Source organism: Lissotriton vulgaris, chromosome 8 (genome assembly GCF_964263255.1).
Source record: "Lissotriton vulgaris chromosome 8, aLisVul1.2, whole genome shotgun sequence".
NCBI classification, from domain to species: Eukaryota; Metazoa; Chordata; class Amphibia; order Caudata; family Salamandridae; genus Lissotriton; species Lissotriton vulgaris.
This window is the reverse complement of record NC_141696.1, coordinates 50,901,318-50,918,582: the sequence shown is the minus strand read 5'-3', so window position 1 is coordinate 50,918,582 and position 17,265 is coordinate 50,901,318. Positions and strand designations below refer to the sequence as shown.

At 41.3% G+C, this 17,265-nt stretch overlaps 1 protein-coding gene across 1 annotated transcript in view; it reads left to right on the top strand.

The window, feature by feature from the left end:
• Positions 1–17,265, top strand: part of LOC147693360 (transient receptor potential cation channel subfamily M member 2-like) — a 374,197-nt gene that overhangs the window by 269,886 nt on the left and 87,046 nt on the right. The window contains exons 17-18 of the mRNA XM_086933683.1: positions 11,149–11,281; positions 12,233–12,404. Coding sequence (XP_086789809.1) covers positions 11,149–11,281; positions 12,233–12,404 — 305 coding nt within the window. The remainder of the gene's footprint in view (positions 1–11,148; positions 11,282–12,232; positions 12,405–17,265) is intronic.

The following is a 17,265-nucleotide window of genomic DNA, read 5'->3' as shown; positions in this document are numbered from 1 at the left end:
AGGGATGTGTGGCGGAATGGGACCAGGGTCACATTTGGGGACCTCCAGACAAAATATCAAATGGCTGACGGAGATCAGTTTCGGTATTTGCAACTGAGGCAAGCCCTACGACACAATGTGCCAGAGGGGAAGTCGCTGCCCGAATACTTCCCACTGGAGAGCCAGCTACTACTTGACCCCATGATTGATAATATGCTTTACCTCCCCGGAAATTAATGAACAACCTCCCAGACCCCCTGTGCCCGTTAAGTGTAGCCTGGGAGTCAGAAGTGGGACTGTTGGAGGGCGATGACTGGCAGGAAGTGATTCAGAGTCCCGGGGGGTGGTCATACAGGCAAGATTTAGGCTAATTTAACTCAGGGTCCTACATAGGTCATAATCTCCCCATACACTCCAATTTAAGATTGGCAGATCTGACGCAGACCTTTGTGCTAGGAGGTGTTGGGAGACAGGCACCTTCTTTCACATAATCTGGACGTATCCTAAAATCCAGAGATACTAGACAGGAGTTGTTGGGGTAATGGCCAGAATTGTGGGCGAGACGGTTCGCCTAAATGCCCGATGGCACTTGCTGGGAGTCACGTGGGAGGCTAGGTGGCCCACACACATGAAGATGTGGCTTATGCTGGCCTCGGGGGTGGCAAAACAAAACATAGCAAGGGCATGGGGGTGCTAGACCCACCGAGACTTACCAATTGGAAGCAGGATCTAGTCTGGTGTAGGCAGGCAGAAAGATTTGTATACAAAAGCAGAGGATGTTCCCAAAAATGGGAAGAAATCTGGAACCCATGGGAGAAATATCGGACCTAGAGGGATGGGGGCAGGGAAGAGGCAACAACAGAGTAGTAACCATGAGTTGTATTATGTGTTATGACTATAATCTGTGCCATGTGTATGTATCTTTGAATCTCTTATTCACGATGTTGCCAAAATGCATCTACTTGCTGCTAATTGATTATAAGGATGGATCAACTATATGTTTAATAAAAAGATTTTTTTTTAAACTGCACAAACAGGCTGCAGTGGCAGGCCTTAAACATGTTTAAAAGAGCTACTTAATTGGGTGGCGCAATAAGTGCTGCAGACTCACTTGTGGCACTTAAGTTACAGGCATTTGGTACAAGCAGTGCAACTTTACTAGGGACTTACAACTAATTTAAATGTGTCAAATGGGTTTAAATGCTGTGAAATGCACGTGTTGACTGCTCTACATTGGTAAAACAGAAAGAAAAATGAAAATTCTGATTTCTGAACATAAAAGTGACATCAAAAATAATAATTTTAAATCCAGTGTAACTATGCATTGGTGTGGTATAACATAACATTAGCCAATTACGTTTTCAAGTCCTTGAACTAATTGAGAAGTCATCTAAGAGGACAATAATAAATACTTGTGTTAATATAGAAAAAGTTGATACTGATATGAAAAATGATACATTCATTTATGTTAATTAAATCGTGTTTATTTTAACAAATTCACCCGTTGTGAACTCCACATCAACCCAGACTTGCAAATACGTAGTCAGGCAAGCACTGAGACCTAGGCCTGAGGTTATTTGATTGATAGGTCACAAGTGGAGTGGCACGTAGCCGGCAGACAAATACACGGGGAGGAAACGTTAGGTCAACCCCATAGATAGGCACAGTGACACTACAATGGTCAAGGGAGATTGGCCCCAAAAAGCACACATGGCCAAAGGGGGGATACGTGGGGTATGTGTGCTCCTAAAACACCAAAAGTCAGATGCCAAATTAGTTAGGAGCATATAGCCAATCAGGACGCAGCACATGCAGTGATCAAACACTCCCCATGCTGAACATCTGGACATGTTGTCCACTGGCCGCATTGTGTCCATGCAAGGTCGAGGCCCACCTTTATTGTCCATTACACAATACATTTATGACTCCAAAGGTAGCAAATGATGTTCCTCACCATACAATGATTGCTGGAAATGTTAATTACCTATGATGAACTGTATATAAGAAAGTTGCAGATCGATTGAGACATTCTTCAGACCCTGTGCCTGTAACTGTTCTACAGGCCTCTATGTTTAATTAAACAAAATGTTCATGTTTTGCAAATGCCTCATTTTCTTGTTTGTTTCAAGATATTTCATGTTTATTTCAAAGAGAGATCCTTTGGATAACATGATTGAACACTTAACAACCAAATGGAATGAATGACAGAATTGAAATGTCCTGTTTTTTTATAAATAGACAGTTTCCATGTTGCTTTTGATAAAATGTTGGTTTATACAGGATTTGTCAAGTATGTACTCATGATTGTCATGTATAGAAATCAGTACAAAATAAATAGGTTTTTCAAATTGCTTTTGATTAGTTTTGTTGATTTTTTTAAATTTATTAGTACGTCACCATCACAGTTGTACAATCTTTTTGGGGGTTTTCAGAGCAACACAGTATGTGACTGTGGTTTGATTGGGAGTGGGAGTTAGATTTCACATTGCTTCGGATTAGTTTTGAGTTTTTATAGGGTTGGGTATTGATGTACCTGTGATTTGTATAATTGTCATGCATACATAAATACCATACAACAGATGGATTTGTATTTTGCCTTTTAATTAGCTCATGTTTATATTTGTTATCATCACATTTGTACACCTGTACATTGATGCTTCTCCCAAAATCTTTCTAATATGGCTGTCGTGGTAACAATGCATGTGACCTCAGTTTGATTGAGAAAGTGAGTCTCATGTCAAGTTTAAACTCCACAAAACTCAACGGTGGATATGGGTGTCAGTTCTGTTCCATGAATTGAGCAGTAAACTGCATTTCACTGGTGAGTTTGCATTTGTTAACGGGTGCCAAGACAATATTTTTTGTAGTTGTTTGTTATTCATCACGTTCTTTGGCAGTGAATTTGAATTTTGAATTTGAATGCAGATTTGTAAAACGCATAGCTACCCTGGGGCGTCCCAGCGCTGTCAATCAACCTGTAGCTTTTAGAGGGGGGAAGTAGTGATGATGGATTATGGGAAGAGCCATGTTTTTAGTTGCCTACGAAAGGCAAGTAGGTTGTGTTCTCTTCTAATGGAGAGATGCAGTCTGTTTAGTCGGGTGTTACTGGTTTATTAGAATATGGCACATTATTATGAATTGGTTCTGAAGAGGTATAGTAATAGCACGGTCACTCAGGTTGAGATATTCATTTTGTTTTGGGTAGTTTTTTTTCTCAAAAAAACAAAGTAATAATTTGGTGGTTGTGTTAAACACAATGGGTGTGAATGGCATAGCAATGGGTGCAGGGTGAAGTTTGAAAATAGTTTACACTGTTGTGGCACTTTGCACCATTATGAGCCTTCTTGCTTTGTTTGCAGATAAGTTGTATTCATGTGTTTTAGGACTCCCCCATGAAGAAGGACTGGATGGTCCCAAACGCTTTGGGGCAATAATTGCAGTTCTTTGTACGATATAATACGTTCATGTTCTGCTGATTCATACAAAAGAGTGCTGCGAATTGAATTAAGAAAATTTAAGAACATAATAAATCAAATTTTGTTTAAATCACAGTTTGTTTTGATGGACTGAATATTGAAGGAATTAGTGACAAATTAATGAATGGAAAGGTTTGATGAATGGACAGATGTTTGATATAGCCTGTGGTCATCAGGCATTAAAATGTATGGTGCGCCTTGGGACTACTTTAAGCATGAGTGGCAATTAACACATTTGTGTGTAAGCCAGTTTTACAATGTGTAGAGGAGAGAGCACAAGCACTTTAGAACTGGTTAGCAGCGATAAGGGGTGCAGAGTCCTAAGGCCAACAAAAACAACTTCAGCAAAACAGGATTGAAGAAACTATATTTGGGGGGAAACCTTGCCAAAGCTTTCAGGTCTAACATAGATATCTATAGGTAAGATAGATGTGCCTGTAAGGATTTTAAACCAATACATTTTTTAGGGGTCAGAATGCTTGCACTGGGGCCTGGTTAGCAGGGATCCATTGCACAGAGTGCAAGAAACAACAGCATCAGTCCAAAACTAATGGAGGTGATCAAGCAAAAAGAGGCATTTTCTTGCATGTATCATCAATATTCAGAACTTCAATATAATGTTACCCATGATATTATGACTTGGTTATTAATTACCATTAATATTTTGCTATCAATATTCAGGACCTTCATGCGTGGGCCTCAGTGCTCACACTAGATTAGTGTGACACCTGGGGCAAACAGTAATCACAATACCTGTTTCACATGCAGTCAGGCACCTACTGTGGGAAACTTGTAAATTGATACTTGTAAATTAAATGTAAATTGATACTAGTATAGCGCACTACTCACCCGCAAGGGTCTCAAGGCGCTCGTACGAATACCGCTGTGGAACCCATCCTGGCTTTCCCTGTGAGGCGTCCACTCCTGAGCACCCCCAGGGTGGAGGCCAGGCATCCTTAGCGTTGTGGGGGCCGTGGTGGAGATTAAGCAAGCTATTGCCCAGAGTTGCAGAGTGGGACTCCATGATTGGAATAGGCACCAAGGCGAGAATTATCAGGTCCGTGGAATTTTGAGCCCAAGACCCGCCGAGGCGGGGAATTGAATCCTGGTCACGGGCTAGTCCTCTGCATCAGGGTCTGCCGCTCTAACCATTGAGCCACACTTCTCCACTAACTTGTCAGTTTACCATGGAGGGGACAGGCCCAAAACAATGAACATCTAATGCAGGAATACTAGGACCATTATAAATGTGTAGTTCTTGTTGCTGTTATTAATAAAAACACATTTTCATTTGTGTTCACCACAGTTTAAAATGAATATTACACTTATTGATTCAAATGCTTACTTCTAAATAAGCAGGATCCTAATCTGTGACGCAACTGATACTTTGCTCTGTTACTTTCTCTAGAGTTTTCTAAAGCTACAGGTTCAGATTTCTAAATCCCTGGCACTAAGGACTTAGGGCCCGATTCACAGAATGAACTTAAGACTCAATCCTAAACTTACTACTATTTTGGCATTCACAGAATGCACTTACTACTTTTGGTATTCACAGAATGAACTTACTACTTTTGGTATTCACAGAAGTTAGGATTTTGTCTTAAGTTTGTCTTAAAACAAACTTAAGACAAACTTAAGACAAAATCCTAACTTCTGTGAATACCAAAAGTAGTAAGTTCATTCTGTGAATGCCAAAAGTAGTAAGTGCATTCGGTGAATGCCAAAATAGTAGTAAGTTTAGGATTGAGTCTTAAGTTCATTCTGTGAATCGGGCCCTCTGTCAGTGCAGTCAAGAAACCAGTTGACCTAAAACCCATACACAGCCCACTGAGCAAGAGTTGTGTTAGATTTGTTTGAAATCCACTTTCATATTCCAACAACGCACTCAAGCATCACTAGGAAATGGAATTTACATTTTAATATATTTATTTAAAAACTAAAACCATAAACTATAACCCAAATGAGATGATTTGTTTCCACAACGAAAATTATCATTAAACAGGAAGAACATTTATGAGTAATGTGAATGGCAAAACATACTCCAACAGTTATATTTCATATTCTATAGCACTAACACGCTTCTTAATTACTTCTAAGCATTATACTGCTCCTAGCACATTAGTAGCAAGTTATTAATATAAAGCCTAGTTCTGTTTCAAAGATGGTTCACACCTGCATACTATGGGGCATATTATCAAGTAGGGCGATAGGCAATTATCGCCGCATTAGCGGCCGTTTCCGTCCGCTAACCGGCGATAATTCTATTGCCCTATTAGCAAGCTGTCGCTAACTGATGTTAGCAACAGCTTTTAGGCGAAGCGAGCAGTTTGGGGCCCGCTTTGCATGTCAGCGATGTTTATCGCTAATGACATGCAAAGGTGGCGTACCCAACCAGTTAGCGACTGAAAGCAGTCGCTAACGTCGCTATCGCCTATTAGCAAGGCAGGCGTAGTGATGGAAATATTCGCGCTGAACGCGAATATCTCCAAATACTAACACCTGCCCAGACCAGTTCTTACCCATGTTTTCCAATGGGAGGTGGATAACATGGCCAAGAATGATTTGTCGCTAATGCGTGAATATCGCTGTATTCTCAGCGATCTTCACGCATTTCGCCGCTATCGCTGGATATTTTAGAACAATGGAGAAAAATGTTGCTAATAGCATGTTTTCTCCGCTAACATATCCAGCGATAAAAAAAAATGTGCTAAGCGCATTTTGCAATAAATATCGCTATTCCTGGGTAATATGCCCCTATATCGTTTATTTTCAGCTGTCAGAGTTAGCTGTGTGTGCTCATGATAAAGAAGGTGTAGGAAATTTGCCTTTTCTGCATCGTCACCACTGGAGTTTTGCCTTTGTTGGATCTATTTCCGTTTTCTAGCTTTACCCCTACTAACCAGTAGTAAAGTTCCTGTGCTCCCTTTCAAACATGGTTGAATTGGCGTGTTCCTAATTGTGTATTTAACTTGCCCTTAAGTCCGTAATATATGGTGTTCAAAGTGTACCCAGAGCATCGACTTTAAGCGCAACTAGTGAACTGCAGCACCTGTTGTGCCATCTAAGCATCTGCAAAATCCTCGAATTCTCGCAAATTTGCAGATTTTTTTTTGTGTTCGCAGGGGTTTCTGCAAGTTCGCGAGGGTTTTGTACCAGTTCGCAATTGCGAACTTACTTGTCGGCTCGCAACGGTCGCGACTATGTTGTTTCTACGTCTGGTTCATCATCACAGGTTCCCAGCACCCTCTGTTTCACCACTGCCACCCTCTGTTTCACCCATGCCACCCTCTGGTACATCAATGCCACCCTCTGGTTCATCATCACTGTAGTTTATGGGGAGAAAAGCAAGCACACCTACCCTGCTTCAACTGACATGAATTAATTTGGGGTTGATTTATTAATGTGTCACTGTTTTAAAATTCCAGTCTGGCACCTCCTTCCTTATCTGTAATTTGCTTTCTGTTGCAGTGCAATTTTTTTTTCCAGGACCTTTGTGGCCTACTTGTAGCTATTCTATGAGCCTGCTGTGAGGGTCAGAGCAGGGTCATACAATTGTTGCAACTAGCAACTGAACTCTGGAGGGGCCCCAGTCAGGAAGCACTACAGGGAATGGTTACTAATGATGAGTTTGAAGTTGAACTTTTGCACCTGCTGAGTGCTTTGAGTTTTGCAAAACTCGTTTTTCTGCAGAACAGCAACTGTAATGCCCCAAACAAACTTACTTGTGAAAGTTGATTTCTAATCCAAAAGTGATCCAAAGAAAGTCAAAAGGCCTCAAATCCAAAAAAGTGCAGGCAAATGTCAACCTGAGGAGTTATTCTGATAAAAATCATCATTTTCAGAAGGTCTATGCTGCTTGCTAGTGGATTTCTTGTGCAGAATTGCAAATTTTGTAATTTCGCGAGTGCGAGATTGTTGCTGCCCGCCACATCTACATGTTCGCAATTGCGAACTCTCGCGATGCGTCGCCAAACTCCTGCGGGATCCCGCAGCAAGATCCAAAATGGCACAGCACTCGCAAAATATCGAGAAAAACAACTCGGCAAACGCTGAATGACGGTAAGTGAACGCCGCACACCGCAAAATTGTATCACCAAGAAAAAAAAATCCGCTGCGTACGAATTTGCGGATTTTCTGTAAATTCGCGAGCGTTCGCGGATTGCGAATTTACCGAAAATCCGCAAAATCCGCGAGCGGAACGGATTTTCCGCCAATGCTTAGTGCCATCCACCACAACGACAAAGCAAACACAGCTTTAGACCTACCCTGTGAAGTCTGACTGATTCAGTGAAGCCAGTTCAAATAACCCTCTTTTATAGGTAAATACTTCACTTTTCCAATTCAATAGGGCCATATATTTCTTAATAAATATTAAAGAAAAGTATCTTTTAGATCGTTTCCTTTTACCTGCCCTATCTATCAGAGGGCTAATAAGCATAATCCCCTGCCAGCTCTCAGCCTGTGCTCAGCCTTGAATAGTCGGGGGAAGGTGTAAAATGCCTCCCAGGAGCAAGCAAAAGGCTTACCTGAATGGGCAAGAATGACTCCTCTGTAATCCACAGAATATGCAGCATAGGGGTTGTGGGCATACTTTTTGACACAACAGTGTCACATCTTGCTTGACAGGTCTGCTGAGCTACATGTAACATTTAGAGCATTCTTGAAGGTGAGTGAACAGGATGCCAAGACAATTCTAGTGGATGCCCTGCCTGGTTGCTGAAGGATCCTGTTTTTTTAAGAATCTGTCTGGGTCTGTTGTGGGTACAGTGCTTGCCTCCAATTGAAGTTTAATGTTACATAAGGGAGGGCAGTTAGTTTACTATAGTAGGTTACCCACACACATCCCCATCCCTCAGAGCCCTAGGTCAGTGTGACTGAAGGCTTTTACCAATTTGAGATTGCCCTCTCAGATTGCATTATGGGCCTGTTTACAGTAAGGCAGATAGAAATTACTGCATAAGAAGATAGGTCAGGGTCTGGGACCTTTTACCCTATTGGTTCAGGAGATTGCCAGGAGTCACCACACCACCCACTAGCTAGTGCCATGCATAAACATGACACCTCTAGGTACCCACTGCGGACTGCTTTCTGGACCTATGGAAGATTAGAAGAGGACTTGACCTGCTGTGCTGGAACGATTATGTGACGTTACATTGCGGTTGTTACAACGCGGTACATTATATCGCAGTTATTACAACAAAAGCCATTACAATGACTTGCGCTGGTCTTAGGAATAGTATGATTTACTATTCCAACTCCAGCTTACGTAGCAGTAGGGAAGGTGTTGGAATAGTAAATCATACTATTCCTTAGTGTATAGCACCATCCAGCGCAAGTCGTTGTAACAACTTGCGTTGTAATGTCCACAATGTAAACGTACCATGGTGGAACATCAGCGTTGTAAAATTCACTCGCCGCTGGGAACTGAGAGGAGCTTTAAAGGACCTGCTCCCTCTCATATCCAGGTCAATGAAGTGAACTTCAAGGGCCAGTTGGCTAATCTGTGTTGCTACAGGGTGACAAGATGCAAATGTCCTTTTTCTGGAAGTACTCGCTGACTAGTGGCAACTGGACCCTGCTGTTGGCCTCTCCATGAGAACTTCTGAGCCGCTAAGTGCCTCCCCTGAGGTCCTGGGGGCTTTGGGCGTGAACTCCTGTGGAAGATTGGGACTTAAAAATTCAGAGTCAGAGGGTAAACTATTTGACCGCGATGAGCCCGCTGATTGTACTTGACCTATGCTCCATTGTGATCAGCCTCAAATTGCACCTAGGTCCTAGTATATTGCAACCTTTGACTATCATTGGTGATTTGTGGTGCTATTTCTACTTAAAACATTAAAATCTGTATTGGATATTTGTCATTTCAGTGTCATTTTATTACATTTTACTAAATTTTTCTAATTTGGTGTGGGATTTTTATTGTTTTGCATTTGTACTTAATTACTGTCTTAGTACAGCATAAATACTTTACACATTTGCACTAAGTTAAGCCTCTCTGATCTTTGCCATCTCTGCCAGGGGGTTGGGCTCAGGTTAATTTCGCGACTTTGAGGGTTCACCATGACTAGGGTTGTGATTATTCCTCGAGGTTGATAGTCCCCCTACCCAAATAATAATCACATTTCTTACACACAGTCGACAGTGCTACTGGTCAAACAGTTAGTAATGGCCAATTGCCTTCCAGCTCCGGTTAGAGAGCGTATGTGACTGTGTCTCTCTGTTGTCTGACATTGAGCTTCTCTTTGACTTTGAGGTCTCTCTGTCTAGTTTTCTTTTATTAATACACTTTTTTAAATAGTTTAACATGCGTGTTACTTACAGTTGAACAAAACATGGTCAGGTAATATCCTCTTTCAGGGCGTTACTGCATCACGTCTTAGGACCTATTGGAGTAGGATCAAAAAGGAGCCCGGAAGCTTTTTGTAAAAAGTACAATAGCCAAAATACAAAGGGGCATATTTGCAAGCCACAATTGCCTACCATAACGTCACTTTTAGTAACGTTCCAGTGGCGAAATGGATTTTGCTTATTTACAAGGTCGCATTAAGCCTCTTGGTGTGGCTTAACGCTGCCTTATTACGGCCCCCTTTTACGCTATATTTAGCGTGGAAGGGACGGGCAATGGGTGTTGTGGTGGGCGTTCCACCCCAACACCCATTGATTTTAAAGCTGCCGCATTATTACAAAAGTGGCGTAAATATGGGGCAGAGCCAAAATTAATCCCAGGGAACACCTCATCTTACTCTAGCAAAATGCAGTGTGCTGCTCAAAGCCAACATACAGAAGTTACAAGATGCCATTTCAGAATGTTTATGTGCACGGAGGGACATCTTCCTGTCAAAAACAATCCTTTCCCTCAAAGCAGGCACCCTTGCACTATGGTGCAAGGAAGGGTGCCTGCGTTGGTGCTAGGCTGCTAAATTTAGAATCCAGCGCATGGAGAAGCGCAGGGGTGCACTGTATTCTTGTAAATACAGTGCAGCCCTGCATTTCAGAAGTGGCGGAGCCAACATTAAGCCAACAAGTCTAACGCAGAGCTCCATCACTTATTTTGTAAATATGCCCCAAACAGTGCAAACTAGTGGGTGGTGCAATATTAACCAAATGTAGTAATAACATGTTTGAGAATAGGTAAAGTACCCAGGCTAAAATATCATTCCAGCATCCACAGTCCCATTTATTGATAGTAGTTTTCTGTCTAGTTTTTACAGATTATTCCAGACATTGCTTAAGCTTTTTAGAGCAAATATTCAACAAAGAGTGGGGTTATGCCCTTACATCTATTTTCACTCTATTGGGCAGTATTCTTGAAAAGGCAACAAATGTAAAACATAGTTATGACTCTTCCATAAACTCTATAATTTCAAAATAATTATGACACATAAAGATAATCAAAAGTAAATGTTAAATAATATAATATATTCATGTAAGCTTGATTATTACTGGTGCAGAAACAGAACAATATGAAAAAGAATGTGTTTGATTTAACCCTATGTACTCAGTTTTGCTTAATTAATTAGCACATGTTGTTCTCAGAAGGGCCTTAAAAGGGGAAGATAAAACATGACATTTACAACAGATCTCCACAGTGACTGTGTTGCCTGACAAAAGCCTTGTGAAAATCAGATCTTAAATGTACTGTGCCTGCCTCTGTTATCTGCAGTAACACCCCTCTCTTTCTTCCTTTCCTGAGACTCACACAGCTCACGTTCTACGCTGGGAGGATTGTCCTCTCTCTTGATTTTGCTATATTCTGCTTTCGTCTGATGCACATTTTTGCTGTCAGCAAGGTCCTGGGTCCCAAAATCATCATGATGTGGCGAATGGTAAGACTCACAAAACAGACAACAAGAATGTCATGATTTAGCCCCTATGAGTAACTTCTTGTGCAACCCCCAAAGTATTATCCATGTTCGCGTCCAAGTGAATGCGGTGCTTTTTCACCTGATTTACAGGTTGGGCAAATTGGGAGTAATATGCCCAGAGGGTATTCATGCCTATCCTGTCAGCATGATTAGCCCCTTTTGCATGTTTTTGGTTAGATACAATTTTTGCCTGTTCTTGCAGCATCTTATGGCTATAGTTGCCCCTTTGTGAACTTTGTACATTAGATGTATGTCTATTGTGATCTAGGTCCATAACTCCACCCCAAAGGGGGGATGTATGCCTACACATTCACATCCAATCCTCAGGTCCTTAGAATGGCTCCCATTTTGCCTCTCCAGCCATTCTCGTTGTCATCCATGTAAACATCTCTTATAGTAAAACTCAATGTAAGCCAAGTCTCCCTATGAAGATATGAGTATCCAAAGCATATACTAAAATATTCATATCTCCACTTGTTTTCCTTCCTTCCTTGATAAATCTCATTTCAAAGTTAGTCTTGAGGCAACTAAAAGTATCCCTGTATCTACCAAAGAATTACCCTCTTGTGTACTCCCAATGTTGAAATGTAATGCCTTACCTGTCCTCACATATCCACCAACACCATTCACCTGGTGTTCGTGCATCTCCACTATGATCAATCTCCTGGGTTTGCATTTAGAAATGATAACCCCCTGAGAAGGGAAGAGAACAAATCACAACCACCGAGCCATTAGGAGAGGAATATGCCTGCACCGTGTGGCATTTAAGGGTGGATAGAGCGGGGAGACTCCTTGGGTCACCTATGGTATTGGCGAACAAGCAACCAGGTCGTACTCTATGAGAGATGGATGGGTGAAGTTAAAGATTGTGTGCAGGTTTATGATATTCCTACTTTGTTTTGATCTCTCCAGATAAAAGACATATTCTCATTCCTCTTCCTGCTGGCTGTTTGGATTGTGTCCTTTGGGGTCTCAAAACAGGCTATCACTGTCCATAACGAAAAGCGTCTGCACTGGATCTTCTGGAACGTAATCTACAAGCCCTACCTCACGCTCTTTGGGGAAATCCCATCTGATGTCTATGGTGAAGAACCTGAGTTTATTTTTCTTCTAATATATCTCAATGTACCTATACTCCTAATTAATATTGCTGTGGGATAAAGGGACCTACTCTTCTGAATTGCACTGGGTGGATTTGTCAAGGTCTATAATGGAGGATTGTGTATTTGTCCTCCACCCTAGAGGATTGATAAACTGTGTCTATCCCATTGCCATTGCCATGGTCCGACCGTTCAGTAATTCCATTCTCTCTACTGTGGCAGGGTATGCAGGGTTGATATGGTTCGTCCTGTTGTGGTGGCAAAACGGTCCTGGCATAAGCTAGACCGGGAGATGCTCGCCACGCAGTTAGTGGAACACAGACCTCAACTTCCCTCAGACATTGAGGAGGCGCATGTGTGCTTTCATGATTGGCTGGTAACAGGTCTGGATAGCTGCATTCCAGCTAAGCGGGGAGGCAAGGGACGTGGGCCATCTAATCCATGGTTCACAGATCTACTAACGCAGGCAAAGAAGGGGTGCAAGCAGCTGGAACGTGCCTGGCGTCGCTCCTATGAGCCGTCTGCCAAAGCTGTATATCGAGGGGCAGTCAAGGATTATGACAAACTCATCCGCAAAACACGGGCAGAGTTTGTCGCTAATAAAAACTCGACTAGCTCCAATCTCACCAAGACCATCTTTAAGCTGCTTAAAAATATGAAGAATGCAGATGTGACCAGTACTTCCCGTGTTGCGTCAAATCCTCATTGCGAGGCTCTAGCACTCCACTTTGTTAAGAAAGTTGAGTTGATTTACCAGAGCCTCTCCACAGGGAGCACCCTTGTTGAAAACGCTGTGTTGGTAGGGACAGACAATAGGGTGAATAATGGTTTGCTATCTTTTCCATTGCTGTCGCCCCAGGAATTTGAGATCTTAAGTGCTAAAATCAAGTCGGGCTCGCCTGCTGACCTGGTGGCGGCGAGTCATTTTCGCCAGCTCCAACCACTGTGGCCCTTGAACTGGTCAACCTTTCACTGGAATCAGCCTCCGTCCCGAGGGCATGGAAGCACGCTAAAATCATTCCTCTGTTAAAAAAGCCATCACTTGACCCAGACGACCCTGGCAACTACCGCCCTATATCTCAGCTCCCTTTGATGGCGAAAGTGGTGGAGGCACACGTAAATTCCATCTTGTCGAAATACATCGACGAGCATAACATCTTTGATCCTTCCCAACATGGGTTTCGCCCCCGCCACAGCACGGAATTAGCTCTTCTTGCGGTCACGGAATCCATCCGAAGCAGGCTGGATGTAGGTGACTCTGCGGCCTTGGTCCTATTGGATCTAAGTGCCGCTTTTGATACGGTGACCAATGCGATCCTTCTTCAACGCCTTTGGACGGTGGGAATTAGGGATGATGCCCTGGAGTGGATCCGCTCCTTCCTGGCTGGGCGGTCGTTCCAAGTGTCTGTGCCGCCTTTCCATTCCCAGGAATATGCCCTGTGCCGGGGGTACCTCAAGGTTCCATCTTGAGCCCACTTTTATTCAATCTGTACGTGGGACCTTTGGCGGAGGTGGCCAGAGGCAGGGGTTTGTCCTTGGTGTTGTACGCTGACGACAACCAGCTGGTGATTGCCTTTTCTAAAAAATGCCTCACCAACCTGGAGAATTTCAAGGAGGATCCATCGATTATCTCGGACTGGATGAAGGCTAACTGCCTCCAACTTAACGCCAGTAAATCCGAGATTCTACTGCATGGGAAGGACCAGGAGCTCTGGTCAGAGCAGTGGTGGCCTGATCATCTGAAACCCGCACCGTCACCGAAGGAGACGGTTAAGAACTTGGGTGTCTGGTTTGACACCGGATCAACGTTTGAGAAGCAGACAAGAGCTGTCACCGCAGTTTGCTTTGGGCTCCTGAGAGGACTGAGGCCCTTGCTTGGCTTCTTTCCCCCCAGAGTACGCCGAACCATCTTGCAGGCCTCCATTCTTGCGAGGCTTGATTATGGCAATGACTTATATCTAGGTGCCAAAAAAGCAAGCATTAAACGCCTGCAGAGGGTCCAGAACGCGGCAGCACGTATGCTAGTGGCACTCCCTAGATCTCAATCAGTGGCCCCGGTGCTCTTGAAGTTGCACTGGTTGCCAATTGAAGCCCGCATTCAGTTTAAGGTGCTATGCATCGCTCACAAAATTCTGAGGCATCAAGCCCCTTTGGCTTTATCGGGTTTACTGAAGCCCTATTTGCCCAGGCGGGCTCTGCGTTCGGCCAACCATGGCCTGGTCTGTGTCCCTAGAGTAAGGAAAGCGAGGGCAGGGGGTCGCTCGTTTGGCTTTCTGGTAGCCAAACTCTGGAATTCTCTTCCAGCAAGCATCCGAGCCACCCCTAATCTCTTGACGTTTCGGAAGTCTTTAAAAACATGGCTATTCCCTACTATCTGATATTCTCTGCTTGCTGAGCTTTCCTGTCCTTTCTCTGGTTTCTGGCTGTGCTGGGACGCCTCGTCTCTGAGGCACCCATGTGCAATACAAATCCTGTATAAATAAATAAAAATTCTTAAAATGGTTGAGCAATAAATATGGAGGAGAACTTCAGAAACAAGGCTCATACTTCCTGATCAGTGCCTCTCTTTTGTCCCCAATGCAACCTAAAGAGAGACGGGTCAGCTTACTACAGGGGAATTTATTGGGTTAAACACCAGTCAGATATTCTAAGTGTGATTAACCTGTTACTGGGCTGATCAGTTGCTATGTGCATGCACTCTACTCTTGCTTACTCATAGGAGTTGACCATTTGCTGTCTGGCTTGAACGCTTAATTACTTTTCATCAGTAGCATCTTAATAGCCTTACGGCCAAGCTGTTCTGCAGAAAGTCATCAGTGTTGACACAAGGACTTCTATTTACCCCCCGGTCAAACTCCCACATCCTGCTTAAACATCAGGTTGGATGTTTCTCTGTAAAAAACCGGGCTCTATTTAAAGTGCTTACACTATACCATAGGCAGCTATGCACCACCACATCTTGGGCCCGGTACACAGACAAAATATCGATTTTTAAATATCGATATGCAAAAATATCGAAGTTTAAATATCGATATACAAAAATATCGAAGGTAAGTAATATCGACAGTCTAAATATCGATATTGGTATGATATCAGTAATATCGAAGTTGTAAATATCGATGTTAATAATATCGAAATTAATAACTTTGATGTTACTAATATCAATTTTTAAATAAATTTAGTGTATATTATATTGTATTTATTATGTTTTATTATTTATTTTTAATGTTATTTTATTAAATATTGTCTTTTACTACTGTAGCGGGTTGTGGGTTTATAGGGGAATAGGGTGGGAAGTAATTTAATTATGTTAAATTAATTATTAATTAGTAGGAATTATTAATTAATTAATTGAGAATTAATTTTAAATTATTTTTAATTAATTTATTAATTGATAAATATGTTCTGTAGCGGGTTATGGGTTTATAGGGGAATAGGGTGGGAAGTAATTTAATAATAATTAATTAATTGATATATGTTTGTACATATTTTAATTAATAATTAATTGGTAATTAATTTCTATTAATTAGTTAATTAAATTAATTATAGTAATTTTTATATATATAATTTATTGTTATTCTTAATTAATTAATTGTGCAAAATAATATTAATTATTAAATTAATTACAGCAAATGTGCTAATATATTTACTTTATTGTTATTGTTAATTAATAATTAATTGGTAATTAAATAATATAAATTAATTTTGGGTACAGGGGTATTTTTAGGGTTCAGGGTCAGTTTTCAGTTCATGGGTACAGGGGTATTTTTAGGGTTCAGGGTCAGTTTTCAGTTCATGGGTAAAGGGGTATTTTTAGGGTTCAGGGTCAGTTTTCAGTTCATGGGTAAAGGGGTATTTTTAGGGTTCAGGGTCAGTTTTCAGTTTTTGGGTAAAGGGGTATTTTTAGGGTTCAGGGTCAGTTTTCAGTTTTTGGGTAAAGGGGTATTTTTAGGGTTCTGGGTCAGTTTTCAGTTCATGGGTAAAGGGGTATTTTTGGGGTTCAGGGTCAGTTTTCAGTTTTTGGGTAAAGGGGTATTTTTAGGGTTATGGGTCAGTTTTCAGTTCATGGGTAAAGGGGTATTTTTAGGGTTCAGGGTCAGTTTTCAGTTTTTGGGTAAAGGGGTATTTTTAGGGTTCAGTGTCAGTTTGGGGTTTTTGGGTAAAGGGGTATTTTAATAGTTCAGGGTCAGTTTTCAGTTTTTGGGTAAAGGGGTATTTTTAGGGTTCAGGGTCAGTTTTGGGTTTTTGGGGTACAGTCCTACAGGGTAAAAATTAAATAAATTTAAATTAAATCAATTAAATGAAATTACAAAATATAAAATTACATTAAATTATTACGTTTTTAATTTATTTTAAATGTATATGTATTAGTTTTAATTTTTTAATTATGTTTTAATATTTTTATTTAATATTTGTAACATTATATGTATTTAATAATTATTTTAACATTATTATTAATACATTTAAAAAAACGATATTTTTAATTTCGATATTTTTGTACTACGATATTATTTTTTCGATATTTTTGTACTTACCTTGTTAGGGATAGGATTCCGATATTTTTGACTTCGATATTTTTGTTCCGATATTTTTGTATGTCGATATTTTTGATTTCGATATTTAGTCAGACATTCCTTGGGCCCGATTCACAGAACTAACTTAAGAGAAAATCCTAAATTTACTACCATTTTGGTATTCACAGAAGGCACTTACTCATTTTGGTATTCACAGAAGGCACTTACTCATCAATCAATGAGTAAGTGCCTTCTGTGAATACCAAAATGAGTAAGTTACTCAAAATGAGTAAGTTACTCATTTTGGTATTCACAAAAGGCACATACTCAC